The sequence below is a fragment of the Xenopus tropicalis genome, chromosome 5 (assembly GCF_000004195.4).
Source record: "Xenopus tropicalis strain Nigerian chromosome 5, UCB_Xtro_10.0, whole genome shotgun sequence".
Taxonomy (NCBI): domain Eukaryota; kingdom Metazoa; phylum Chordata; class Amphibia; order Anura; family Pipidae; genus Xenopus; species Xenopus tropicalis.
Window position 1 is genome coordinate 94,098,845 of NC_030681.2, and position 16,783 is coordinate 94,115,627.

The 16,783-nt window shown below is 36.6% G+C and overlaps 1 protein-coding gene across 4 annotated transcripts in view; it reads right to left on the reverse strand.

The window, feature by feature from the left end:
* The window catches only part of adgrb3 (adhesion G protein-coupled receptor B3), a 475,647-nt gene that overhangs the window by 158,274 nt on the left and 300,590 nt on the right, over positions 1 to 16,783 (reverse strand). For all 4 annotated transcript variants that reach the window (XM_012963496.3, XM_004914501.4, XM_002936321.5 and 1 more), the window contains one exon: positions 4,821 to 4,864. In XM_012963496.3, the coding sequence (XP_012818950.1) occupies positions 4,821 to 4,864 (44 nt within the window). The remainder of the gene's footprint in view (positions 1 to 4,820; positions 4,865 to 16,783) is intronic.

The following is a 16,783-nucleotide window of genomic DNA, read 5'->3' on the forward strand; positions in this document are numbered from 1 at the left end:
CCACTGTTTTGTATTAGTTTATTGGGTACCAATGGATATTGGAAATTCAGTATTGTGAGAAAGAAAAAGATATACAATATATCTGACATAGCAATACTTTTAAAAATTAGATTATACATGTGATAATTTACATAACAAACCATAAATACCACACTAAAACAGAATCAATTGGCATCACAGAGGAATACCCTTAAACCAAAACTAACTAACTAAATAAATGATTAGCTGAAATTCTGTGTATCTAGTAGTTGAAGTAACAGTAATTCTCTGCAGTAAAGGTCAACACGGATCCCAGTAGAGATTCTTTTCTTGGTCGATATATTAAAGAAGGAAGAATCAAAGTTTGTTTATTATTGTGGAGACACCAGCACAGCTGGAAGCTCCCTAGGGACAGTGGCTTTAATTGACTATGTCTGATTATCACCTGATGCTCTCTCAATAGCAGGTCAAGCTATCATTTTGCTACTGGACTTGAGAGATATTATTTCTGAGTTCTTATAAGATGTATATGCTGTTTTTATGTTGGCTGTTTTACTTTTTTACCCTTATAAACATAAGGGTAATGCCTTTTTTTTAATGCCTTTTTGTGCACCTCAAATAAGATAGCGCTTTGTGGAGTCATGCAGCAAATAACTGGTAATACTTGTATACTTGCTTAAATTTTAGAACAAACCTACCAAGGTCCATGGATAAAAGTGAAATATTGCCTTAATGGAAATTGAAGTCTACTGAAAAATAATGTAAACATTAATTAAACCCAACTGGATTGTTTTGCCTCCAAAAATAATTAACTATATCTTATGTGAGAAATTCAGTAAATAAGATTACTGTTTGTTGTGTTTTCCACCTGTGTTAAGGGTGGGATACAATTAGTACCAGGAAAAATGCTTGGTTTTGCAGTAAGTAGTGCTGTTTTCTTGTTAACGGCTTACAAAAAGCCAGATAAATAAGTCCCTGGAGTGAATAGTAGGAAAGACCTTCCATTCCATACTCCGTTTTCAGTTGGTCAGGAATAGAGAGCTGCTTGATTAGGCTGCAGGTGAGCAGTAAATAAAGGGGTTGTGGGATTAGACAGCATAGTTAGTTGTTGGGAGGTGATTGGCGATTCACAAAGACGGGTTCACTCTCAGAGCAGGGCACAGGACAGGAAGGCTGCCTGCCTGTGTTTGTAACTCCCAGAGGAGCTGTGGGTGCTACCTGCCACTGCAAGTGAGGAGTCACCCAGAGAATTGTTGAATAACCAAGTGAGGAGTCACTGAGAAAGGTCACGCTCAGAGCGGGGCACAGGGCAGAGGGGCTGGGGGTGCTGCCTGCCACTGCAAGGGCTGAGTGAGTAGCCTGAATTTTCACGGGTGTGAGAGTCACCATGGATGTGTGAAGGTCATTGGAGTTTGTGAGAAGCCCTGGGAAAAGATTCCAGAGTGTGAGAATTACCCTGGAAAGTGAAAGTCCCGAAGAAGGGACAAGTAAATAAGTTTGATGATGTGTGAACTGTTATGTTTATGTTGGGAGGAGTTTGCCCCAAATAAACTTTTTTTTTTGCCTGAAGAACTGGTGTCCCAGTCTCTATGCTCCTGATCCTCTGCTTACCTGCCTACCATAGCTAATTCCCCCAAAATGTTGTGTACAGGCAGTCAGCATGTCACACTTAGTTAGGATCAAGTAGAAAGTACTGTTTCATTATTATAGAGAAATAATTATTTTATTAAAATGGAGCCTATAGGAGTTGGCCTTCCTGTAATTTAGAGTTTTCTAGATAAGGGGTTTCCAGATAAAGGTTCTCATACCTGTATATAGACATTCTTTATCTTGTTAGATGTAATATGAAAGACTCAGCTCAATTTTTAAACAGAAAACAGCTTTAGTGATTAGTGCTAACTTGGCCTGAATATGATTTAAATTTTATGCCTTATGATGTTAAAATCCAAGCTTATCTAAACCACTGGTGAAATGCGCTGTGAAATTTAAGAAAAACTTTGCTTGTTGCACTTTAACATATTAAATATATTCATGAGATCATTATAATTTTAATGACATATTTAAAATGTCAGTTTTTGCCTTGTTTCGTGATTGACTTTAGTCGCTTGATAAATCACCTGTCAAATATGCTGGCAAACAAAAACTGTTTTCCAGTTTTGCAAAGCTGGTCAAAATACAAACACTAAAATCTATAAATACGTTACTGAAGGAAAGCAAGCATTTATAGTACAACAAAAAGCAGCTGTACTCAAATGATAGGACTCTGTTCTCATTTACAATACTCTTTCATTGCCAGGAAATGCAAATGCTGCGATTTGTTTTTCTGACAGAAACTGTAGCAGTTAAAACTTTATAAGCCTAAGTTAACGGGTATTTTTTCCTCCAATAGCAAGTGTTGAGCCAGGGTGAGTTTGGCTGGTATTGGACGGCATTTTGGGCATAAAAAAGGGATATGCACAAAGTTATGCAGGAGTAGATCATTGAGTGCATAGACATTTTTGTCTGGCAGAATAGAAAGCAGATCCCCATCCTATTATTTGGTCCAGTGGGAGCATGGGGACATTCCCACTGGATATTGCTTTTTTAGTCACAGCAGAAAGTTGGGCAGTTCTTGCCATAGTACAAGAACTTGTCCACATAGCCACTGTGTACTGTTCCCAGGAGGTTTGGAGATAGGCCTTTGATTTACCATGTGAGTGTGGTTAAAGAAGAAAGAAAGCTTGAATCACTGGGGGTGCCAAATGTCAGGCACCTACCAGAGATTGTAATCTGGTAAACCTGACACCCTGGGCCGGTGCTACAGTAAGCAGAAAACTGCACCAGCACAGGGACCTTTGCTAGCACCATGGAACGATCCTCTTCTTCCGCTTCTTCATTCTTCAAAATCTTGGGGTCAATGCATGCACAGTAGAGTGAAATAGACAGCTTTTTCTTTAAAGTCCAGCTTTTTACTTTACTGCGCATATGCACCTGCACGAAGAAAGAAGAAGCAGGAAGAGGGTTGTACCCACAGAAGTACCCTGGGCCAGTGCAGTTTTCTGCTAACAGGGCACAGGCCCAGGATAAGTAAGAGACTATAATCTCTGGGGGGAGGGGGGGGTGTGCCTAGCATGTGGCACCCCCTAGTGATTCAAGCTTTCCTTCTCCTTTAAGCTGGAGGGCCGGCGTATAGTATACTTCTAAATTATCATGTGCCCAGTACTTGAACGAAGAAGATGTTAATAAAACCACTGCAGATGCTGTGGCTATGTATCAATTTATTGATTTCTATTCATTTTTACTTAGTTTATATACTGAGTGTGGCCCATTCACTTCTGTTGAGTTTTTTGGCTAGCATATAATTGGTTTTAGATATCATTACAAATTGACATGTTACACTGATTAATTAATTTTTGTTAATCACTGTGTAATAAAGCTGTGAATTTTCATCTATACTGAAATTGGAGTTTTCACCTTGAAGAAAAGGGTTGCTGCTCAAGCACACAAGTAAGGCTGTACAACATTCAAGAGGATCACATGTACAGTTGAGCACATTTTATTTCATGATCAGCACAGCATGGCTCATCAAAAAGTTCATTTGAGCATCAGAAATTTAAATAATTATCTATTATTATTTAAATTACCTTACAGGAGAAGGAAAGGCATTTTGCATTTACTGCCACAATTTACTTAGCCACAATAGTGCAAGCTAGCAGCTTTAAGATATCAGCTGACATTTTAGCTTGGTCTCAGTAACTTCCATGCTATAGCTGTAGGCTGGTAGCTTATATTACACAGCACAGGTGGGAGGGGGAGCAAGAGATGATGGGAGGGGAAGGAGAAGGGAAGGGGAGAGGGAGAGAGGAGCAAACTGCGCAGACTCATGCTGTGCAGACTCGTGCCGTGCCCTGAAGGATTCTTCTGAGAGAAGGAAATCTGATACTGAAGAATGTGTACACAAAAGAGGAAAAGAAAATAGAAAGAAAAAGGAAACTGTGTTTCCTTTTGATAGTGAGTGTTTATGACTGTATTTACATAGACCTTTCTGATAAAGCTTACTTAGTTATTACCTTTCCTTCTTCTTTAAGGAAAAAAAAAAACATGTAGGGAAACATATATTGTTGATATCTGTAATAGTTCTATAGTGGCGTAGGAAGAGGGACTGTAAGTCAATTTAAATACAGTTTACTTAACAATCCATCCAGCACACAATGTTAGTACTGCTTTTTTTCATATCTTTCCTTCAAAAGGTGGAAATTATTCTATGTAGCAAGGAGAAATGACAGTATGCTAAGGAGTATAGAGCAAAATGATTTACGGTGGCTAACTTAACTTAACTGAACACCACATTACCAATTAGTACCAACAAAGTTACTGCAAGGCATCACTGCAGGCGGTCAAGTGTCTGTTCCACATAGTCACAAGGCCAGCTGTGCATGCAGTAACAGGACAAGGGTTTACGTATAGTTATTTCTCCCAAATGATTGTACTAAATGTCACATTTCATTTGGGTTTGTGTTTTGGAATAAGTTTGCCTTCTGCCAGAGCAGAGACATATCTAGCCGAGAATTCAGGAAGGCCCTAGTCATGTGCTAAGCTTCATTACTGTTAAACTTGCATCCATGGATGACTGTCGGTATTAAATTGCCTAAAGGTAAAAATTCTATGCACTGCATGTATAAAAGAATATTGCATGAGTTTAAATTAGTCTCTACCACCTGTAGTACGCCGTATATGTAATCATTAAGTTGAAATTAATTAAGGTCTTTTGTTACAGGCAAGAAGGCAAACATACAGATGCAGCAATTTCTATAGAATAATGTAATAATATAGTTAATTTAAAATTTAAGTTTGATACTTACGATTTTGCTTCATCCCAAAGAACACAGTATGGCTTTAGAGTACCCTAAAAAAATGACATATATATCAACTTCAAGTTTAGGTATATACAGTTATATTTATTATTTCAAATAGTAATAAATAAATTCCATTACTAATATACTTACATGGTGAAATAACACAACATAGCAACAGAACATCATATTTCAGAAAGTATATTTTTATTGTGACAACACTAATAATACAATTCACAGAAAAGCTTTTCCCAGGAAATGAATAAAAACATTTGTGAAGCTGGGCAGAAGTTCCCTTAATATAGTGATGTGTCCCCTCATTCTAACTTCATGTTTTCAGCTCAAAAATTAACATATTTTGGGAGATTAATACATTTTATATAGTTTGCTATCTGTCTGATGTTTCTAACAATATCTGTCAAGTATATTATCTACCATCATGCCCTCATAAGGGCTCTAACAAATACCCTTCTCTTCCAGTTTAACAGATGTTGTGTTAGGAACAATGCTAAGGAAAAAGCAAATGGAAATAACGTGATGGGCACCACGCATGGCTCACAAATAAGTTATATTCTTATATATTTAGTACTAAATGTCAACATTTAGTTATTTAATACAGTGGTCCCCAACCTTTTTTGCACCACAGACCGGTTTCAAGCAAGACGATTTTTGCAAGGACCAGGGGTGAGGGGGGCAAAACTAGCATATACTGTAATTTAATTATTACATATATAATATAAATGTAATTACTAAATTTTATATTATGCACATAATTTTTATTATTATTGTTACAATATTAAATATAATACAGCTCATCATAATACAAAATCAGTGGGAGACCTGAGCTTGTTTCCCTGCAACTAGATGCACCCAGCGCCCTTACTCTTCTTACTCCCACCTAAGTTGTGACATCCCCTGCCGCTTAGTATGGAGCTTTAAGTACTTTGGTCCTTGTTGCGATCAATAGAAAGCTTCCTGGGCTTCGCATAGCTGTTGTCATTGCTGTCGGGGAGCTGGACATTGGGGAGCCTGGATCACAGGTAATTGGGACCAGAGGTGGACCAGTTAAGCACAGCCTACGGCCCGGCACTGGTCCCCGGCCCGGTGGTTGGGGACCCCTGATTTAATAGATTAAATAAGCCCACTATTATTGCTTTCTTCTACTAAATGTCTCCTAAAATGTGAAAATAGCCTTCACTATATATTTTGCCTGCCAGAAGACTTGATGTGATTTGAGTCAGGAATGGATTTAAGAATGGGTATATATATATATATATATATAATATATTTGGAATTATGTCATTTCTTAAAGAAGCATAGGGTTTAAAATGCAGTTTAGGCAATGGAAACAAAACTCTACCTGCAAGAAAAATAGGCACTCTATATGCACATTTCAATAAAACATCATATAAAAGAGTATAAAAGAGTAGGATGATTGATTCTTAATAGATTGGATTTTCCACTGAAAGAATTAAGGATGCCAGTCATTCATAGAAAGTTCATAGAAGAGCACAAGTTTGACCTTACTACAGGTTAACAGTATGATAGTTTCTCAATAAAACCTCTTAAAGAGATTTAGATATATATATAATGAAAAATACATAATTAAAAATGGTCTCTGCATTTAGATCGCATTGTTTCTATATTTTTTTTTTCTTGCTCATGTAAATAAATGTGTGCATGGAATAATTATTTAATGGGTACTATCATGTCCTAATTTCCCTTTTGTAAACACTTATTATAATATATAATATAATATTATTATAATTACTCTTATTATTTTTACTTGTGATTGAAAAATATCCTTGTCCTTGGGTGTCCTCCAGGTTTTTTAACAAGCAATGGGACATGGGAACTTTCTCCATTCCTGGAGAGAGAATGGTGTTTGAAGTCACACAGTACCCCTGCACCAGGAATGTTCTCTCTGCACTGTAATTTGTTGTCTCTCTCCTGCTGGCATATGGAGCCAAGGCAGGGAGGAAGTAGATCTTGCCTATTCTACAGAACAAAATAGGATATTGTTTCAGGGAGTGGAATATGTATAATGAGTCCCTTACAACAGAAGCTAGAAATACTAGGTATTAAGAGTAGGGAACAACCTTTGCTTTTTCAAGAAGTCTTAAAATGGCAACCCCCTGGGTAGGACAATGTAGTATCTGGGTGCAAGTGTTAGGTCCTCAGCTGTGTTTGTGCAATCTCTTGTAGCAGAAATATCACTGGTGACGTAGGTCAATGAAGAATTAAGAGATATACTTTATTATGTGATGGCTTTAGTAATATAGAGTGAAAAACATATTTCAGTAGATGCTTCTTTATATTGCTATTTACCATTATAAGTAGTGATACGGAACAGGGGTCCAGAGTAAGATTATTTTTTGAGGTAAAGCATGAAACAAAGTGTGTAGAAGTAAGAGATAACCACACTAAGAAAGTGCTGAAAGAGTTACTGCGCAGCTTGCAGAAAGAGTACTTGGTAGCACTAGAGTGTGCTTTATGGCATATCTATTGCTGGAAGGCTGGTTGAGACCAATGGACTTAGTGCAGGGGAGAGTAAATGTATGGCATTATTTTATGGTTTCTTTCTAAAAGTTTTTTTTTGCCTGACAGGTAGGCTTTTTAATGAAATTAAAAATGGCAAGATTTATGCATTGTCTGAGTGAAGGTAGAATCTATAAGCTAGCAGTAAAGCCTTTTTTGCCCCTCTAAACAAGTCTGCAATTGCTGATAATCTACAAAAGACTTATGAAGCTACTTTTCTGTACAACATATTCCAGCTGTATGTGTGCCCCCTTCTATTGGACCACAGAGACCTTATCCGCACACCCTAACACTCCAAAAAATTCTTTTGTCCGGTGCACACTGCTAGAGGGATCGGCACCCTCCAAATACACAGTAGCAACAAAAAAAGCAAATGGCACTCAGGACTACAAACAAGGGTAAAACCCTTTTAAAAGTTTTATTGCGGAGGTGCAACTTTTCAGGGCAATGTGACCCCTTTATCAAGCATTCTATTGTACATACAGTAATCTTTACATCTGATTTTTTAAATATCTTGGTTTTTTAGCAACAGGTATAATGTAGAAGTCTCAAGTGGATGAATTGCAAACCAAACTCTATGGCAAAATATTAAATTAATAGCATCCCAGTTCCTAGCTGCATGTCCCCTTCTGCACAAGAACAATTCTCAGTGAAGCCATCATTTTGCAGTCTTATATTTCAATAAGAAGCGGCCTCTGGTGTATTCACTAAAGGAAACTGTCAAGAGGTAGATAGATAAAAACATATCAATCAAGTTGGATATCTTAATATAAAATTCCAAAATGTATAGAGTCAAACTATTAAGATCTCCTGAAAGAGGCGCTCGCTCCTTATAATAAACACTACAGTATACATCCAAATAATGCCAGCACTTATTTGCAGTATAGAGCATGTCAGTCATCTTATGAATGTATGGCTCGGTATTTTAGTTAAAAACTCTTTAGTTTGTGTTATACTGTCTAAATTTGATCTGTGAAGATCAGAAGATAAAAGAGTAAAGGGTCTGTTGAGGTGTAGATGGATCTTTTACAAAATTAAAATTATGGCTACTACTATTTTTATATAGCATCATTGTCTCCTGCAGCACCTTATAGAGCGAGGGATACAAATACAAGATATGATAGCCTACATATACAGAAAAAGTCTCACCAGAATAGATCCACTGTTACAAATACATTGATAAGAGACAATAGGACTTGAGAGCTTACACTCTATGATCAATCAAACCAGATTCTGACTGCCAGGGGCTACCCTGGACACTCCATTCCAAGGGCATCTGTGGTCTGATTAAGAATTTAGGAGAGGGTGCATGTTGGGAGCTGTTCCTCAGTAGCTCTGAGATACAGACCAGCAGCTGGCCAAACAAGCATAGGATTGCCAACTGGTCAGCATTATTGCTTAGTTAGCTCTACTGAAGAGGCTCAGCAAGAGTTGTGCCCTCACTTTATGTGCAACAACTGAACAGATCATGCCGAACACACATAGTGGTCCTTCAGAATGGGCAACACATTACTAATATTGATTGAAATATTTATATAAAACTGCAAAACTTACTTTCTAATGGAATTATAACACATTTTATATGTCTCAGTATATTTTAACCATTGTACATACATTATTTCTATATGGCCAATTACTCATTGCAGAAAATGCCATTATTGCATGACTAACAGATAATTAACATGAATATAAGAGGTAGCACCTGCTCACCCTGTAAACACCAATACTGAGAAGCAGCACAGAAAAAAATTCCAGTTAACTGTTGTTTTCAAATTCTAATCTCGCTGGTATTGCTTTTTTTCAGACTGCAGTTCTACGTTATTAAAACAGAAATCAATTCATCACAATAAATTTGAATATATTAGGAATTATGAAGGCAGATACAGTTTAATTTTTTTTCTATGATGCACTTATTATAAAGAATATAGTTGAAAGGTGGAGAAATTACCTTTTGCTATAGTACATCCCTTTGGGGAGAAAATGAAATGAAAGTGAAATGGACAGCTATGTATGATGAAAAATAGAAAGCACTGGTTTGGAAATCATCCTGTGTATTCTTCAGCTGAGTGCATTATGCAGAAAAATAGAGAGAATAATCCACCAGTTTGCAGTACATAAATCCCACAGAAAGGATAAAAGAAAATCCATTCATATTAACAGACAATGCTTAGCTTTGTGTACAATGCAAACTGTTAATGCGGCCGAAAATAATTTCTGTAATTTTTTCAGTATTTAATATCTTCCCTGCTCTTTTCCTATCAAGAGGATTCTGCATTTTATTAACAATTATATATATATATATGTATATCCACCTGAAAAAATGGAGTACTCATGGGACTTACAAATCAGTGAAAAAGTTTTATTATTACAACAAAAACTTTTCACTGATTAGTAAGTCCCATAAGTGCTCCATTTTTTCAGGTGAATTTGATTTTCTTTTGGATGCACCTGGACCATTTTTCCTTATATTGGAAGTGCGTTACAATCATTTGTATATATATATATATATATATATATATATAGTGTAAAAAAGACCAGCAACACTGGGATTTGTTGTGAAAAACATATATTTAAAATAACATGAACAGCTGACGTAACGTTTCGATCCCCATCGGGACCTTTGGGGACCGAAACTTTACATCGGCTGTTCATGTTACTTTAAATATATGTTTTTCACTTTTCAAAAGAAATCCCGGTGTTGCTGGTCTTTTTTACACTATTAGAACCTTTTACCGAGCACCCGAGGTAGCGGTGTGCCATCCTTTGTGTATGTATATATATATATATATTTACTAGTGATGAGTAAAAGTTTTTCCCAGGTTGAGTAAAAGTTTTTCCCAGGTAGGGATTTACAGTCAAATTTAGAAACTGCTGCAAAAAATTTGCTGTCAATGGCGAAATGCTGAAATTCGCTGCAAATCCATGGCTGCCAAAAAAATTTGCTCATCACTAGCTCTTAGGGCAAACAATCAAATCAAAACTATGTTTATAATTTTCTGGTTCTTGTAAGATAGATGATTAAATTTCAAGTGCATTGTCTGCATAAGGATTTTGGCCCCAAGGAGATAAGCTGCCCAAGGTAAATCTCAGCTAAAGTGGGCAACTAATCTCCCCAATATTCCTTCCCACTGGCAATAATTAAATCACCAGGATTCACTTTATGGGAAGGAATACGCATTGCTTTGTTTTCCACACAATGTTTCCTCCTGCAGGAAATGGATGGCAGTAAGAATTCTACTGCTTATATACTGGAGTATAACAACCAGTGTTACCTCTATATATATAAGTTTCCACAGTAAAACTCATTATAGATTAGCAATTGGCTTTATAAAAGCTGCTTCTAAAGAACAAATTATTAATATACTGTAATATACAGGGTCAGATTGTGCTGGTGGGACACTGGCAAAAAACCCAGTGGACAGGGCTGCCATGGGCCCACAGCCAGTTTGCTCAGCACCTTGCATTTGATGGTACAGACCAATTAACAAAGCAATTTATATATATTAAATGTATTTAAATATTTGTGTAAATAACAGACCTGTAAAAAGCATAAGGGTGCAAAACATCATGGGAACTGGAGTCTTATCTAGAAAACTGCTTCAGAGTATCAATGGTACATGAAATCAGTGGGAACTGAATAGGAAGGGGCATGAAGAGACTGATCTTAATTAACTTCAAAATGCCGTTTTTTAACGCTGGACTCCCTTTGCATAACATGCACAGAATGCACTGCAAATGCTAGATACACCTTGAGCTCCATGTACGGGCCCTAAGATGTGCAGTTTTGATCTATTAGTGCTATAATACTTGGGCCTGTTGAAGTATGAACTATCTTATATATTATCTTCTATATTTATCTGCAATGGCATATCAGTAATACATATTCATTCATCAGAAGTTGCTTATTACTTCACACACTGAGTTTACTTTCAACAGGAAAAACTTTTTTTTTTAGTCTAAACATTAAAAAAATCTGTTCAATATGTGCCAGGACCTCTGGACTTCTCAAAACAACTCATATGGAAAGAAATAAATATTGTAGAGCTGAAAGCAGTATGTTCCAGCCTTCAAAAAAAAGTGTTCAAAGCAAATTCTGGCACATTCACATAGAGGCAGGATGGGACATGATGCCCTTGAGTCCTTAACAAAATACAATCTACAATAAAGAGCAAAAAGAAAAAAAATGATATATTTCATATTCATTCCAGCTTTCTCTTGGGAAGCAAACAAGCAAGCAACACGTAATTGGAAATACCATCAACTGAGATGAACCAGTGGGCTGAGCAAGTAGCAGCTTACAGCTATACTGACAAGACTTTGATGAAGAAGTGCCTGGAGCCATTTATCCAATATGGGCATTAAAAAAAAAAAAAAAAAAAAAATATATATATATATATATATATATATATATTTATTTTGGGTATTTTTTTATGTCAGATAGTTTTGCCTGTCAAATTTAAGGACAACTTAAGTCCTAGTGCATGGTGGTAACCATTTTAAACGAGTTACAAAAAGGTTCGGAAGATTGTTAAAAGTACTGTTGTTGCTATCCTTATTCTAAATGTACAATAGTTACATACTGTATAAAATACTTGAGCAAAGAGTTAAAAATGTTCAAGCATTTAAACTGTCTACATACATAAAATGCATACTTAGTGGGCAAATGTCATTCCGCGAGACTACAGTTGCTAAAATAAGACTTGGGAATGTCACATTCTGCTCAAGAGTATTCCTTATTGAAGAAAAAGAAGTATACTATTCTGCCTCACCACACACTCTCACCACAGGGAGAACATCTTAGATATGAGTGACAGACAATACTCACTTGAGACGTAGGTGAAGGGAAAAGGTCATAAAACATAGTCATGCAATAAGAAGTATTGGCAAATTGTTGAAAATAACTTCTAGACTCTATTAAATTCTGACTCAGCGATGGAGAAAAATTGTACCAAAATTGTTAACATAATAAAGGCCTTACGCACAATGGTAATTTGTCTTAGAGTCTAGTCTAATGAAAGTAGGATATTTCTATCCCACAACCCACAGTGCAGTTAAATTCATGTTCATACTAGAGAACATGATTTGAATCTACATGCTGGCCAAAACTTTCACCAGTCAACATAAAAAGTTTAAATTACTATGTGCCTGGACACAATTAGTTCTTTTAACCCCCTTAGTTCCAAATGTAAAGAACTTGTGTGATAGGTCTGTCTTTTAAATCAACATTTTAGTTGAATAATTAGAATATCATTGTTTAAAATGACCTTCATTATATACCAGCATTATTCCACCATAGATTATACATTCCAATGTTTCTTGAAAGTGAAAATTGTGGATCTGAAATACATATATGTGCGTAAAGCTGTCCATACACGGGCCGATTGTAGCTACTGATTTCAATCCCTTGGACCGATTCGGCAGCTTATGGGCCCATGTAGGGGCAGGAACGAGGTGCATGCCTGACCGATATCTGGCCTGAAATTGGCCAGATATCGAACGGGCGGGTTAAAAGATTTAGTCAGATCAGGAACCGCACTGGCTCGGGCCAAACGATCGAATTAGCCTACATGTTCCCCGATATCGCCCACCTGTAGGTGGGGATATCGGGAGAAGATCTGCTCACTTGGCGACCTCGCCAAGCGAGCGGATCTTCACGTGTATGGGCACCTTAAGACATTGGGAATAGTGTTATTTTTGTGCTTCTGTAGACAAATCAAACAAATAACCAAATGTTTGAACTCCATTTAGAAAACAAGTGCCTGGGTGCCAGAATCTTTTAGAATAAAGCAACAAACAAGAAACGCACTCACAGGACTTTTAAAGTTTTGAAGTGAAAAAAGAATTGTTTTTTTTACAAACCAATATTTCGGTCTCAATAGAGACCTATGTAAAGGTTCAAGTGCAAGTGTAAAAGCAGACTTAAAAACCCTCCACCAGAATTTGTTACCCATCACTAGTGATGAGCGAATCTGTCCCATTTCGATTCGCCGAAAAATTTGCAAATCTTTCAAATGATTCGCAAAATGGCAAAAATGTCGCCTGGCAAAAAAAAAATTGTCGCCCGCTGCAATTCTTTTGACGTGCGACTATTCTTTTCATGCCCGCAACTATTCTTTTGACACCCGCGACTATTCTTTTGACACCTGCGACTATTCTTGCGTCAATTTTTGGATGCCCAACTATTCTTTTGATGCACGACTATTCTTGCTACAATTTTTGAACACGCAGCAAATTTTTCCGCAGTGAATTTTTTCATCCGTTTCACGAAACAATATTGGTTTCCACCAATAGCGAAACGTGGAAATTCGCCACAAATCCATGCCTGGTGAAACATTTCACCCATCACTACCCATCACTAGTGATTAGTGAATTTTTTTGCAAGGCATGGATTCGGTGAAAAATTTTGCATTTTACCGTTGGCAAATTTGGTACCAACAAGTCAGGAACTGATTATAATAACAGGAAGTGGAATGAGAAACAAATCTTATTATGTATGTGAATATAAATTATAAATATAAAAACAATGTTGTCAAAAAAATGGGAGAACTTTCTAGTCAGTGAAGCAACATGAAGTTATAAATGAAATCTTACATTACAAAGTATCATATAAAATATAAAGCAACCGCATATAATTTGTGAGCACTTAATAGTAGCAGACGTTTGAATAAAGGAGGGTAGAAGAGAAATGAAATAACAAAGTGGAACTGCCAGTTGAAGAACATACAACCGAAAGGGGGAGGGATGACAAGACTGGAACAAAACGAAAGGTGGGAGATTATGAATGGACTTGCAGTACAGGTTTACAGATCCCATACCTGTAGAACAAAAAAATTGACTGGAATACTGGTGAAAGTGGAGGATAGGTCTCTAGATAAAGGAAAAGACAGAAAGATAACTAGAATGAAGCATATAAGAAACAATGCAGTACAACTGGCACTATGGTGTAATGCAAAGTTACATGGGTACTGTGTAGCTTTGGGTATGCAGTACTTTGCTGCGAAATATAACAATGAAAACATAGACATTTTATATAACACGGCAATAATTTTCCAGTAACTTTATCTATTTATTGTTCCCCAAACCATTTAGATTGTAAACTCCTACATGTAGGGCCTGATAATTACATCATATTCCATAATACTTGTTTGTAAGTTCATTGTAATTGCCCTGATTGCTATAATATTATTGTAAAGTACAGCATAACTTGCTGGTTTTAAATAAATAAGCAATGATATATATGGTATGTACATTTTTACTGCATAATGTGAAAAACTGTGTATTGAAGAAATGTTTCTATCTTTATCTAATGGCAAGTACCTACCAGAACCAGCTGCCAAATAGATACAGGCAAATGTATATTTCTGTCAGATCACAAAATGAAAATTTGCAAAGAGTGCTGGCATTAATGCGACAGGTTAAATCATGTTATCCAATTTAGATAAGAAAAAGAATATTTAGTAGATAGCAAGCAGATAAACATGCATTTCCAGCAGAACTGACTACATTTATCTGGCGTTTCCTTTTTGTACGGATGTCAAAGATGTTGTTATTTGATATTTAATCCATGCAAAGGAATGTCAGATTGTTCTACTTCAAAACCAAATGTTGAACAAAATTTAACCCTATTACCCATTATTTGGTAAACAAGTACAAATAACTGTTTTACGCAAAGTCCATGACTGAAACATTTAAAAACCAGAGAAAAACAAAGAAAGCCTGTCTCAAGAGAACATCAAGTTCCATCCAGGTTAATGTAAGAGAGAAATTGTTTTTCAGTAATCCAGTGCTCTGTAAATGCCATACTTCTCCAAATATAACACTCTGTCACCAACATACTGAAAGTTTGATATCTCAAAAGGACCTTGGGTTCACACAATATTCTTAGTTTTCACTTTTTAAAATGCAGCTTCATCAGACGTGATCTGGGCCATTCATCGTCTGTTTCTAACATGTGGCCTTTTTAAGGTGAGCCTAAGCATTTTCTATTATGATTAAAAGGTTGTTCTTAATGTTTCTTATACTAATAAAATAATTTGGTTTTGTTCGTGTAATGTTCTGTTTCCAAGATCTCATATTTTCCTCACCACAATACAATAAAGCCTGATGTTAACAAAAATGAAGCACAACAATAAAATACAGAAATTCAGTATCAATGTGTTTGAAAAACATAGAATCGGAGATGATCGTTCAGAGCTGAATGACAACAATAAGCACATGTGATCTTACTGGCCAACTAGATGTGAAAGGTGCTGCACCACTACTTGTGTAGACCAATTATTTGCATCCTCATTAACTACACTATAATCCACGATGAGGCTACATGGCCACATGGCATCTAGACTAGTGATGTGCAGGTTGACCTGCAATCCATAGTACCCTTGAGCTTACCCTTAGGTCAGATGGATTAGGGTTGAAAATTAGCCGACCATTCTCGGTTTGGGTTGGGTGCATGTCAGACTGGGGAAGTACACTCTTCCCCTGCTCCCTAAGTTTCCCTGTCTTGGAACTTAATGCATGCAAGGCCCTTCTGGCACTTGAAAACAGGCCAGAAGGGCCTGAAACTTTGTGTGTACCGTCCAGATTTTGGCCATCATGGAAGAAAGACCTTTTATTTTAAAAGAAATTCTCCTGACTGGTGCTGTTTATTACTGACTTTGCACAAAAGTAGTACACACAGCGAAATAACACAGGTACTGGTTGGGTGTGGGTCCTACAATGGCAACATTTTGCAGGTTAGGGTTGAGTGCTGTTTAAGATTTTGCTCCAGAAACACTACTATCATATATATAAATATGTTGCTGTGTAGCCACAGGGGGCAGCCATTCAAGTTAAAATAGGGTTAAATGGCACAAGTTACATAGCAGATAACAGATAATCTCAGTATAACACCATTGTACTCTACAGAGCTTATGCAACCTGTGCTTTTTCTCCTTTTTCATCTTAAATGGTTGCCCCATGGCTACACAGCGGCTGATTAATATAAATTGTAGCAGTTATTCACAGCTTTTACCAGTGCAGGGCAACAACACACTGTATTTGAAATACTTAAAAAAAAGTATTATATGCCTCTGATGAAACATTGCATTAATAGCTTTCCTCAGTGACACAAAAATAATAGTCCTTTTGTAAAGTGCATATTCAAAAAAACCCACATATCCATATTTTAGGTAGCATTGGAAAACACATAGGTGATGAGCAAACTGCAGTTTATATTGATATTAGAATAAAACAATAGACTGAAAGATCAGTATGTGGAGAAAACATTGCTAATGATGTACCCTTTCATATAATACTAGTTAAAGTGCAGTTACTACCCTTAAATGATAACTGCAGACCAGTTGCATCCTTGCTGGGGCTCACCACTACAGCACAGGGTACTTGTTCAGTATAAGTGAAGCCAATGCAGTGGGTTCAGGTAAGAACACAATTACAGT